We start from the raw sequence: 13,263 nt of genomic DNA on the forward strand, positions 1-13,263 counted from the left end.
TTAATACCCCTTCTTTGCATGTGGAAGCGTGAGAAGCAGAATAGCAAGCAGTCTCGCACAGCAGCTGAGCTTTCGTGGTAGACATCAGTTAACCTGATTTTTGTATTTAAAAAAATAAAAAAAGGAAAAAGGTTTGCTTTGTTTTGTAGAGCTTGTTTTGCATACATCTGGCTGCACTATCCCAAGGGAGGAGGGTGGCAATGGAAAATGAATGCATGTTCCAGGGACAGACTAGGTGACTTTTGTTCATGTCCTCCTCACTGTGGATGTTGAAAGCCCATTGCCTTTGGGAAGAGGGTGCTGAGGAGCAGAGGATGTCAGTGCGGTGGGTCTCCTGGGCGCTGCTGGATGGCTGCACCTCTCAGGGGTGCTGGCCAGCTTTGCCTCTTGCCTTAGCTTCCTATTGCTACTGCTTGCAGTGACCTAAGAATGCAACGTTTCCCCCCCAGAATCACTGCATTGCAGTGCTTGGTAGCTAATGAATGGAGCCCTTGCTTAAATCTCTGGTGTCCCAAGCACTGCACAGAAGCCCTTCGCTGGTGGGGAGTTAGGTGGGAGCTGGTGTTGCTCATCCAGTTTTCTCTCTGCTGCCTCCCCAACGATGCCAGGGTTAGTATTTCATAACGACAGCGGTGGTGCGGCCCAGCGGGGTTCCTTCAGCACCTTGTGTGGTGTGTGGAGTGGGAGCTGCTGGGAACAGGAGAGCTGGTGCTGCCCTCGGAGAGCTGCTGCGTGGAGCTGGGAGGGACATGGCTGGGCGAGGTGGGGATTTGAAGGTGGTGGTGGAAAAAATTCTCTTATAGCTGTTTGCTTTGTAGGAGAGTGGTTGTAAGGCACAGGGAGACTTCTCTAGCGTGTCTGCCTCACGCCATCCTGTACTGCTGCATCTCATCAGCAAACCCTGCTTTTGGTCCCACTTCTGATCAGGTTACAACATGGTGCAGTAAAACGGCCGCTTCCTTTGCGGACTGGGATAATGGAAACACCTTTAATAATTCAGGGGATAAATTCTGCACGTGGGGTGGTGGATTTTGCAGGAAAATGCGCAGAAATAGAGGTGGTTCTTGGGTGGGCTGAGTGGGGACTGCCTGTGCTGACTGAAAGCTCTGTGGCCTTTCCTCTCCCCAGATAGTGATGTACATAGGCCAGGTCTCCAAGGACATCCTGAAGTGGCCTCGGCCCCTCTCGCCACCTGTTGTCAAGCTGGAAATGAGGACGGATGCAGAGTACGGAATGCCTTCCACCCACGCCATGGCAGCTACTGCTATCTCCTTCTCCTTTCTCATTGCAACTGTGAACCAGTACAAGGTAGGGAGTAGAAAAAGAAAAAGATTAAAAAAAAGAGAAAAAACAAGCAAACTCCATGTGTCTGCTTCGAGCAAGCTACAGGAAGCCAGCAAATCCAAAGCTGTTGGAGTTCCAGAGGAGCTCTGTATTTATTTTCACAGATGTGTATTTTTCCCTGGTGTTACCTGTAGCTGGCCGATAATAGACACAAGAAGAAATTTAGTGGAAATCTTCTCTCTTTAGCATAAGCCCTGCTCAGAGCCGTGGTTGGGCTGTGCTGCCCTGCCGTGGTTTGGTGGGTTCACTGTTCTCGTGTGCGAAGTGACAGTGAAGGGAGCCATTTTGTGCTCTCCCCGTTCCCACCAAGCCAATGCTGCATGTTGGGAAACGCCAGCTCCCAGGGAAACCAAAGGAGCTCTATGTCGCCTGTTTTTTGTATGATGCAGGGCAAGCATCCTTGAAAATCCACTGGCTATAACCCATGTTAGACTAGTAGCATATGATTTGAGAGCCTGTTTGCCAGAGAAGTAACAGCAGTTTCACTGCACTGGAGCTCTATGTAGGCTGCTTGAGGAGATCCCATAATTATTTTCCCCAAATCTTCAGCCTTTTATCTTTCTAAAAGGTTTATTTCCCAGAAATGCATTTCTCTATGATGATTATTTTAATTTCATTTCATGAATCTAAACACGTGTTTCCTGTACTCTAGCAATAATAACTTGTTGGCTGTATTGTGTTGAAGCGCATTCCTCAGGCCTCTCAAGTGTATTTCGAAGACAAACCCATGTAACCAAGAGGGCTTGCAGTATGGCTGGGGGGTCCTGCTGTCTCAGTGTCCCTGGGTGTCCTCCCTGTGATGCCAGTGTCTGTTCAGGGACAAAAGATGGCCACCAGTTTGGTGGAGGTGCTGTGTCCTGGGGCTGTATCTCATGGAAACAGAGATTTCTGAATTACACTGAGATCTCTGAATTAGTTTAACTTCCAGACTTAGCCAGTCCCTGCCATGAAGGGCTTTGTTCCTGCCCATAGCGCAGGGGTGAGTGAGCAGGTCAGTGGTGCCCAAAGCTGCTCTGCCAGTCTCCTGCTCCCTGGTAATTGTATGATAACTGGTCAGAGCAGCTTGACAGTGGGATGGGGGTGGGGGGGGAGGAGGTGTGGTATTTGTCAGCCCTGGAAGGCCAGATCCACCTCGTGTCAGAGCTGCCAAAAAGACCTGGTCAGCAGCACTTCAATCAATAAGGTACCAGTGGGCCACACAGCTCTTTACAGGCTGTCTTGTACTTCTTGGAAACTGCCATGAAACAATAAAGCTGCCGTAAAATAATTAAATGTTTTAATTGCCTCTATTAAAAAGGAAAAAGCTACCTGTACGTTATGCGGCTATCTTCTCAAGCTGCCCTAGCCATCAATTACTGATCTGCACTAGCTCCCAAGCTGCCTGCTGAGGGGGGAGTAAAGGGGGCGTAAATCCTCTGAAGACTTAGAAAAGTGAGCAAAAAATAGCGTTTCATGAACTGGGAGTGACATCTGCAGCCGGGTCTGAGCTCTCTGCTCTAGGACCTAGAGTACGCCAGAGGGAAAGGGTCAGAAGTGAGTTGTTATGCTTGAAATTTCCACAGAAGCATTTTTGCGCTGACCTGTGGCCACCCTAGTCAGTCCTCAGCCTCTCTGCAGTGGATGGAGACTTTGTGTCAAATCGGGTGAATTAATTTCATTTATCTATATTTTGGGTTGGTTTATTTCTTTCTGAAAAATCTCCTTTACAGACTGAAAGGAGCTCACCAGCTCAGTCGGTTTCAGGAACTGAATGAGTGGATTAAGGGCTAATATGTTAAGCTTATTCTTTACCAAATGTGGGCAGTTTTTTTCCTTTTTGAATGTTGATTTATTTCCACACTTCTTTCCATGTTCGTAGGGAACTCAGAGAGGGAATTAAGCAAAACCAGCTTCATAAGAAGCTGATTAAACCTTAAGTGTCACAGGGAAGAGAGTCTTGACTGCTCTAGTAGCTGGATTGTGGTTTTGGTCCAGACATTGATTTTGCCCTCCCAGCCTGCTGCTTGAGGACTATTGATCACGCTTCTGGTCAGGCTCTTCGGCTGTCGCCTTCCCCTCGGGTGGTCTGAGGCTGCAGTTCAGCCTCTGGCATTACTTGTACAATGTGCTGTGCCCTTTTTCCTTAAGGTCTTTAGCACTAGCAGGGATTTTGCAGGTAGATATTGTGGGAAAGAACTCTGCAAATACGATCTATTTCCCAGGCTTACCCATGCTAAGACTGGACCTTTGCGAAAGTGGGCACCAGAGGTAACGAAAAGACTTTCTGGCAGGACTGCATGTTGGCTGGTGTGAGGTCTCATCTTGGGTCATGTTAATCTTTTTGGGAAAGTACAGCTCAGGAGCCACTTCCCAATGTGAGATACTTAATGTTAGCCTGGCTGTTTGGATGCTTTATTTCAGATATATACTGATGTTAAAGTGGATAATGGTGTAATGAGTGTATTTTTTTTTTTTTTTTTTTCCCTCTTCACAGTATCCCTTTGAACTAGGCCTGGTAGCAGCGTTTGTATTTTCAACGCTGGTGTGTCTCAGCAGGCTCTACACAGGGATGCACACAGTCCTGGTAAGGATGCCCTGCGCCGCCCCGTGCCGGTCGTGCCTCCAGCTGTTTACCTACAGCGATCCCCGTCTCCCACTCTTCAAGCGATGTACATCCTGCCTTGGCTGTGCCACTACAGGAACACAGGAGTTTTCAGACTGTAGGTTCAAAGGCAGCTGGGGGAAAACCCTCAGGCTGTTGCTATTTGAGTCTGCAGGGGAATTATTTACACCATTAGGGAAGCAGCAGTGCATGTGTGTTGAGGACCCTGGTGGGGCATCTGAATTGTAGTTCTCTGTTTTGAAATTTTAATTCCGAGGAACGCACTTGGGCAACTGACGCTGCTGCTGCTCCTTTGCTAAGCCTTTTGTGCAATAGTATCGCTGTTGTCAGTGAGAAATATTCTGGGCTGGTTTAGCCTGGGAGTGTCAGGGAAGGAATAGCAGGTCGATGAGTCACACCAGTGAGCAGCGGAGAGCAGAGGAGAGGGTAAAATGTGACAAGTGAGCTGCCCTTTGGGACTGGGAGACAGCGTGTCTTGTGTTGCCATACAGGGATGTGGCACTTAAAAAAATATTGTGACAAGCTTCTCGTTTTCAGTTGCAAGGAAGTTCATTCTTTAAAGGACTGAGATGCACAAATACTTTGTCCAAAAATAATAGTAAAATACCTGTGACTTTATATGACAAACTCATTGGGCACAGTTGTTTAGATATGTCAGTCCTGCTTTAAGAAGAGATTTCATTGTAACTTTGATTAGGCAGTAGCTGCTTGCTTCCTGACAAGAGGAAATGTTATTGTGCTGTTACATGTAGCGGTCGGAGGGGTGGTGTGGCTTCCCAAGTATGGATAAAAACTCACAACTACTTCCCCACAGGAGTTTGATATTCATTGTTAGTTGGTTGTATATGCATAAATAATGGTATTTTTTTACTAAGTAATAGTTATATTTGTAATAAGGAGACTTGACGACTGTAAGAAAGGGATCCTTTATGAGATTAAGGTTATCTATAAGTTATAGCTTGACCTTCCCTTCCAGGCCTAGTGGATCAAAACAGTAACTTAAATCGAAGCTGGAGACACCCTTTCTTGGCTAGTGACCTTAAGTCAATCAGTAAAAATTCTTCGCATACTTCCCTTGCTGGTCCATTGTAATGAAGGACTCCTCTAAATTTGGTTGGATTTTAGGGAAAAGAAGAAAAAGTCCTTTGTGCCTTTGACATGATAAAAAAAAGAACTTTAAAATTAAAATAAAAAAAAGCACTCCTTAGCTGAAGTGTGAGCAATGCTGCCTTTCAAAAGGGCAAATGTAGTTCGCTGGGGTCTTCATCCTGTGCATGTAGTGTTGGGGACAGAGCTGGGGAAACACCTGATGATTACAGCTGCCCAAATGCAAACCCTCTCTCTGCGGCAGCATCCCACCTGCAATGTCAGGTTCTGGTGTCCCACGTGCAATCACAGGTTCTTTCAGGGAAGAAGTGCGGTTCAGAGCCATTTTCCACACTTTGAGGGGTGGCTCCTGCCCTGAGCTGCCCGAGACACCACAGGGCCAAGGTGCAGCAGCTGCTCTGCCAGGCCACCAGCCGAAACAGCCTCTGTCTGATGGATTTATAACTGAGGTCTTAATAGAAAATGAATACTGACAGGATATAATTATGTATTAAGCAATCATAATATTTTAGTAAAGCAAATGAATGGGTAACATAAATCCGCTGACTTAGGGTAACTGAATTTTTCCCATTTGAGGAACCAGAGAAGGGATGGCAAGGAGGTTGCACCATGCTTTGCTACAGCCATAGCTGAATCTCCAGTGCAGGGGGTTATCTCTGTAGTCTCAGCTCTACAAATCAGTCTGTATTTCAGCATTGCTGGCATTGCTTTTGGAGCAGGAGAGGCCTCAAAAAGCACAGCCACATCAGTAGAAGAGATGTTACCATTAAAGACCTTCTGGAGAGGCAGTAAGCTGGTATGAGAGCTATCTGCATCATTATAGCTGTATCAGAATGGACACCATGCTTAAGGAAAAGGAAATAAACATCCGTTGCCTGTGCTGTTACCAGGAGAGCATCACCCAGCTAGAGGATGGTGTGCAAGCAATGCACTTGCACTGCTGAGAGGTAATTTAATTACAGCAACCCACCTTCACCACCTCCACACGAGAATATCCCATGTGTGGGGAGAAGCAGGGGAAAGGCAGGGTCCTTCCTTTTAAGTCTTAAATGTTGGAGTCTGAGGAGCTGGCAAAGAGGGAATCTAGAGTTACCTGAAAAGGGCAAAGCAAAAATTTGGACATGTTTTGAAGCAGCGGATCTGTAACTTTTTAGGGGTTATTTTTAAGGAGCAAAAACCAATTTGAGACAATAGGACTGTTTTGTTGTTGTTGTTTGAGCTTTTTTTCCCCAGAGAATTGTATTTTAGAAAATAGCTCTTTACTCTCCATCTTCAAACTTTGGCCTAATATTTGATCTCTGCCTCGGTGGGGTAAACAAGTTTTCCTGTCTCTTTGCTGCTGGAGCGCAGCTGAGTCATCTCGCGTTTGAAACAATGAGTGTTCATATGAGTGCACAGTATTCCAAAAAACATGCAAGCAAGATCATTGCAAATGGTATTGGGAAGAACTTCAGTGAGGGCAGCCCCCAAGGCAGGGGGAGGAGGGCAGGCTTTTAGGCTTCTGTTAACCTTTCAGGGCCAGCAGTAGGAATTTCTTAATGCCCTGAGCTGATGGGTTTGGCATTTGCTGTGGTGGCAGAGATGGGTCTCCTGGCTGCAATGTGTGCTTCCCCGTCTCGTGCCATGATGTTGGGACAACCTTACTGGTACTGCAGCTTCCCATTTGTGCTACCCTGAGTTAAAAGCAAGTAATCCCTTATGCTGGCCAGCATGGGGGGTAGGGTACAGAGAGAAGTCACAAGGTCGCTTTTTATGACCAAAAAGAATCCTGAAAGTTGTTTCTGTAAACAAGGTAAATTGCTTTTTTTCCCCCAGATAGACCAATTCAGTGTTGATGCATTTGCTGCTGATTACAGCGCTCTCAGGAGAGGGTACTCTGTAGCCCCCGCCCTGCTTCTTTGCTGTGCTGTATCTCAGGTTTTTTAACACCACCATTTATCCTGAAATTATCTTAAATATTTTAAAGCTGATAAACAAACACTGTATTGGCATCACTTTACACACTGTGGCAGTACAGTCCTTGTGGGATGAAACAGAGTAACCTTTAGAAGTGGAAAGCTAATCAGGTATTTCTGTTTAGGAGAGCAAGTAGCATCTCACACTGAATGAAAGTGTGAAGGGGATTCAGGCAATCAGTGACCATATACAGAATAGGAAAAGTGTTATTTTTGCTTTGATTGGCAATACCAGAGAAGATGCTTGAGTGCCACCATGTTTGGGGTGTTGGTTTGAGATTCTGGGGACATTTTGTGTTTACAGTTCCAACTGTAGTTTCAATGGGAAGAGCGTAGAATGGTCTTGCCCTCAGAAACCTTTTGCAATCCTAAAACAAATCATGCTCTAAGACCTTGTGGAACAAAAAGAACTGAGCCCCGCAGCAGTGCCAGCACCCATGGACCGTGCTGCTGTTGTGCTGCCTCGGTGATGGGCAGAAAGCAGTTTGAAGCGCCCCAGCCCGGGCCTGCATCCCAGGCATCACGTGCAACTGGATGTTTACCCCAGTTGTTTTTCTTTATGGAAAATAACTTGAATTACTTGCAGCGTTAGAAACCCAATACTGGCATGTTCTTTAGGTGACCAAGCCAAACAACAGCTCTCCAGTTATAATCGATAGGAGTGAGGCCTCCCTTGTGTCGAAGCCGGGCAGATGCTTGTTGCTGGGAGGGAGGCAGGGGGGTGCTGTGCGGGACCGGGGCTGAGCTGCATGGCAGCAGGGGGGCTTTTGGGGAGGGATGGAGCCTGGGACTTGTCTGTGCTGAGGGAGCTGGAGTGTCCCAGCAGGGAAACGAGAGGTTTTAAGCTTTGCCGGTAGTGCTGCACCTTGAGCAAAATTCGAGCCTGCCCTCATTTAAAAATTCCTTTATAATTGCGGGTTTTGTGAGAGGCTAATCTGTTTACACAGGCAGAAAGGCAAGAATGTGCTTCCTGGGAGTGCTAACAGCAGCTCCACCACTAGGGAAAACTCCTGGGTGCACACTAGGGAGAGTCCAGAAAAGCAGTTTTTCTCACAGAAATCAGAGCTGTCCCTCCTCTTCCCATCTTCTCCTTAGTTCAACAGGTGAGGGGGGAAAATCATTAATTCTGCACTGCTAATTGTCTTCATAAAATGTTGGTCTTGAACTCACCCACCTCCTCTGGGTGTTGAGAAAATCAAACCTCTGCCCGTGCATATCAGAACCAAAGGGAGTCACTACTGATGGCCATGGCTGAGTATGTCCTGTGGTCTCCAGCAGCTTCTGGTAAGGAGTCTCCAAAATGAGAAGCCCATATATTGGTGGATAGGGGGAAAAACAGAATAAACCACTGGTCTTGAAACTTTTTTGATCAGTAAAAAAATGTTGAGTGTGCACCCCCAATATATGTGTATTTGTTTATGATTTATATACATGTACTACTGTAGTGATACATACACTATGAAGCATACACAAAAATGTAAATTAAAAAAGGATAAGGATGAAATAAGCACTGCTTTTAACATATAACTTTTTATTTTATTTTACTTATTAGTGGTGCAAAAAGTATTTTCTTCCCACGGCCTGATTGGTTGTCTTGCACACCCACTCTGGAGACCATTGGTATAAGCCACTGGTTGGGAGCAGAGTTGGTTATCTGGGTCCTGCTTGAAAACTACAGGAGCCATGTTACTGTGCTGGGGCTGAACAGGGGAAAATAAAATTCAGAAAACTTTAATCAGGTCTGTAAATAGAGGCTGTCTGCAGCCCAGCCAGGAACTGCTGGAGTCAGCTAGATAAATCTGAGCAAAGCCTTTGTTAGGGGAATGTTAATGTTTGGTTAAATGTCTTTAATTGGAACAGAAAAAGCATGTGAACAGCTTTTGAATTTCACTCTTTAACGGGACATGAGGGGGTATTGAGATGTCAGGACTTTTACTTCTAATGGTGGACAAATAGTGGGGTGGGAAATGAAGATACACAGTGGTGATGGGATTTCTGAGCATCAGTGCTGGCAGCAACCCCCAGCTCTTTCGTGTCCATGCAGTTATTTAGTGTTGGGCCAAAACACATGCCTTTGTGTGTAAAGTTATCACCTGAAAATTGGTATCAAAAGATGGATTATTGTGAAATATTGACACCTAATGGCATTTTACATATTAGACATCTGTGAAAAACTTTATTTCCATGGGCTACCTTCATGTCATCGATGAGGGAATAACTGCAAGTGGAAATTTGTATTAGGAATATGCAAAATGGCTCTGGGAGTTGCTTAAAACCAAATGTGCTGTGACTCTATTGCCTCGAAGTTACAAACAGCTAAAATTCAGCCATACTGGAGTAATGCATTTACAAGAAAGTGATTAAATATTTGTGTTGTGAAAAAGTCCCCTCGTTCCTATGTAACTATAAGTGAAGTTCTCATAAATAATTAATTTTAGACTGTGACCAAGCATGGTTAGTAGTCAACTGTCATGACTCAATGAAATAGATATAATCTTGAGAGGACTTTTCTGTCTGTGATTAACATTAGGTTTTGCAGTGCCTTTCATAATCGGAGAACAAACTCTGCTGCCTCCTGAGCGACACAGGGAGAACACAGAGAAACTTGTTATATTCCTTTTTATCTGGCTGCTCTCATACAGACAGCTTTTGTTAGCGGTTACCTTTTGTCTCCTTTCCCAGCCTTGCAGTTGAGAACAATCAAGTTCTCAAAACACCTTATTTGCCTCTGTTAATAAATTAGTTTTTAACTACGCGTTTGCCTCAGGTGCTTTACTGCAAGCTGGATTTCAGAGGCTTGGGCAAGAAATTTCTTCTTGATTTATTCCTGCCTGGCTGGGCCTACCTTGCACCACGGTTGGCAGAAATCATGGCACATGCACCGTGTCCTGCAGCTCTGCGCCTTTCATCCCAGAGCCTGTGTTCCTGGACTGGGTGCCTGTCTCTGACAAAAGACAGCATCTTCCCATTTATGCAAAGCAAGCAAGCATGATGAAATTACTTGTAGGATTATGGAAGGGTTTGTATGAAGGCAGCTTACTGTGATATTGTTCCTGACGTGGAGTTGTGCATGTGCCTTTCCCATTGAGGTTGCAGGTGAAGAGTGCCCTTACAGCATGAAAGCAGGTGAGAGGAACAGTCTCACTTGTTCAGGGGAAAAATATGGGTCAATAGATACATTCACACAGACAAGGCTAAGGTTGGGTTCATGGATTGTCACGTTTTGTTTAGCACAGGCTTTGGGTTGTCACTGCGCGTGGACAGTGCCATCGCTGTGAATTCAGGGTGTTCCTCTGCTGCTGTGCGCCCACAAATGCCGATACTCCTCTTTTATCATCACCCGAGAATATCTGTTTTACCTTCCAGGTCTCACAAAGCTTTTAAACGTGATCTCTTTGCAGGACGTGATCGGCGGAGCACTGATTTCGGCTGTCCTGCTCATGCTCTTGTATCCTGCGTGGGACATGATAGATCACTTGCTGTTAACTAGTCCCTTCTGTCCACTGCTTTCCATAGTTGTGCCTCTTGTCTTATGTTACAACTACCCCAAACTGGACTATTACAGCCCTACCAGGGGAGACACCACTACTATCTTAGGAGCAGGAGCTGGAGCAACTGTGGGATTTTGGTTAAATAACCAGTATGTTGTGCCAGCCTATACCAGTGAAAATTTTCAGCTTGGACTTCCTCTGATCACCAGTAAAATAGTGATGGTCGCTCTAGCCAGGTTCTTCGTAGGGATCTTTGTTGTTCTGCTGACGCGCCAGCTCATGAAGAGCGTGGTCCTTGGCATGCTGGGTTATCGGTACAAGTTTCCTATTGGCGACCTGGAAGCCCGGAGACGACTGGAAGTCGAAGTGCCGTATAAATTTATAACGTACTCCTCAGTTGGCTTCAGTGCTACCGTGATTGTGCCACTGCTGCATGAGCTGTTAGGATTGATATGAGTGCAGCGCCTTCCTTACAGAGTAACGTATGGCACCGCCTTTTCAGAGACGTGGTAAGTCGATCAAGGCTGGTAACTTGACTAAAAAGTGTTTTGTGCCTTTCTGCACTGGTGTGGTGGGTTGACCCTGGCTGGATGCCAGGTGCCCACCAAAGCTGCTCTGTCACTCCCCTCCTCAGCTGGACAGGGGAGAGGAAATCTAACTCAGCAATTACCGTCATGGGCAAAACAGACTTGACGTGGAGAAATTAGTTTATTACCCATCAAATTAGAGTAGGGTAATGAGAAATGCAACCAAATCTTAAAACACCTTCCCCCCGACCCCTCCCTTCTTCCCAGGCTCAACTTCACTCCCCAATTCTCTACCTCCTCCCCTCCAGTGGTGCAGTGGGACGGGGAATGGGGGTTGTGGTCAGCTCATCACGCGCTGTCTCTGCCGCTCCTTTCCCCTCATGGGGAGGACTCCTCACACTCTTCCTCTGCTCCAGCGTGGGGTCCTCCACGGGGCGTAGGCAGTCATCTGCTCCACTTCCCATGGGCTGCAGGGGGACAGCTTGCCTCACTGGTCTTCACCACAGGCTGCAGGGGAATCTCTGCTGAGGCACCTGGAGCACCTCCTCCCCCTCCTTCTTCACTGACCTTGGTGTCTGCAGGATGTTTCTCTCGTCGTCTTTCCAGCTGCTGTTCTGCAGCAGGGTTTTTTTCTCCCTTCTTAAATCTGTTATCCCAGAGGCACTACCCACCGTCACTGCTGGGCTCAGCCTTGGCCAGTGGCAGGCCTGTCTTGAAGGCAGCTGGCGTTGGCTCTGTTGGGACATAGGGCAAGCTTCTATCAACTGTAGCCCTCCACTACCAAAATCTTGCCATGCAAACCCAACAGAACTGGCCCATTCGGAAGAGTCACAGGAATTTCTGTACACAAATTTGAGTTAGAAATAGCTGACCCCACTGTGTCTCATAATTAGAGGCCCCTGGGCCCAGATGACTAGTGATGACAAAGCACGGAATACAAAGCCAAATTCGCTGCCGGAGTGGCAGCAGGGGCTGGTTTGCTGTGGGGTCAGGGGTGCCGGGAAGCGTGGCTGTGCCTGTGGGATGCTGGCCCTGTGGCTCCGTGGGCTGTGAAACCACCTGCCTGGCCATGGGGTTGCTCTTCTGAAGCAGGAGGGCCAGCCAAGGAAGGGCTCACATTTGGGCTATGGGGGAGCGATTGGCTGGTAGGGTGGGGTATGAGGCAACCAGCCAAGAGCAAATTGCTGTCCTTGGGGCATGCAGAGCTCTGCATCCTGCTATCCCCTGGGGACTAGGAGCAAAGGAAGGGTGGCTGAAGATGCGAAGGTGGAGGGAGGTGGAGGCTCTTCAAGTGCTGGCACCTTCCCGCTGTCAGGCTTCAGTGGGAGCATCCTGCTGGCCAGGATGGCAGGTTTCTTCAGCAACCAGTGTTGGCAGAGATCAGATGGACACACTTGGGTATGGCTGAGAAAGAAATCTCATTATTGTACTTGTTGCTTGGCATAGCATCCTCTGATGGCACTGCCAAACCTGGCTAGTTCTGTGTGTATGGGATATATATATGTGTATATACCCATTGCAATCCCTCAGGAAAAAATAAAACACAAACAAGTAAAAAAAAAAGAAAAAAGAAAGAAAAATCCAACATAAAATATGTTAAGTGATTTGTAACAAATTTATCTTAGATATTAATAAAAAAGCCTCCACTAAAAGATTCTTTGGCTACATACAGCTGAGCAGAGTTGTTACCACAGTGTTGAGGCTTGTGTTCAAACTGTTTTACTCCAATTTAGTTTCCCTGTCTTAGGGGAGGGGACAAAGTCCTTCTTATCATGCAGAGTGACAAGTAGTGTCCTTAAGCTGTGTTGTGGAAGGAGCTGAGTGGTGACTCTGACTGCAACGTATGGCAATGATAAGACACCATCATTTTTGGGTGCTGCACAGCATTATGGTTGGTCTTCCATGCATCTTGCAATACCATGTATACACTTGTAGAATAGCAGTTGAGGGGTAGTCATATGAGGGGTGTCTCTGTAACTCAGGCTGCTTATTTTAAAAATATATGTATCAGCTGTTGGACCAATGAGCTGTTGAGAAATACAGCAGTGAATGTGGTCTGCTTGGCTAGAAAAATATAACACGCTATGACCATGAAGTTTCAAGCATGGCCCCTGAGCCTTTCCTGGCAGAATGTACAGTGAGAGCCAGCTTTTTAACTGTGTACGCTTGTCTTCTTGGCTGCAAGAAAAGTTATCCTGAAGAATGTAAAGGAGGTGCTTTGCCATCAGCTGGCCGCT

General features: G+C 46.5%; 1 protein-coding gene across 2 annotated transcripts in view; it reads left to right on the forward strand.

Annotated features, from left to right (window-relative positions):
* Positions 1-10,955, forward strand: part of SGPP2 (sphingosine-1-phosphate phosphatase 2) — a 36,190-nt gene extending 25,235 nt beyond the window's left edge. For both annotated transcript variants that reach the window (XM_086468271.1, XM_086468272.1), the window contains exons 3-5: positions 1,129-1,308; positions 3,818-3,907; positions 10,410-10,955. In XM_086468271.1, coding sequence (XP_086324397.1) covers positions 1,129-1,308; positions 3,818-3,907; positions 10,410-10,955 — 816 coding nt within the window. The remainder of the gene's footprint in view (positions 1-1,128; positions 1,309-3,817; positions 3,908-10,409) is intronic.
* The last annotated feature ends 2,308 nt before the right edge of the window (positions 10,956-13,263 follow it).

Source organism: Leptosomus discolor, chromosome 7 (assembly GCF_034619465.1).
Source record: "Leptosomus discolor isolate bLepDis1 chromosome 7, bLepDis1.hap2, whole genome shotgun sequence".
Lineage (NCBI taxonomy): Eukaryota > Metazoa > Chordata > Aves > Leptosomiformes > Leptosomidae > Leptosomus > Leptosomus discolor.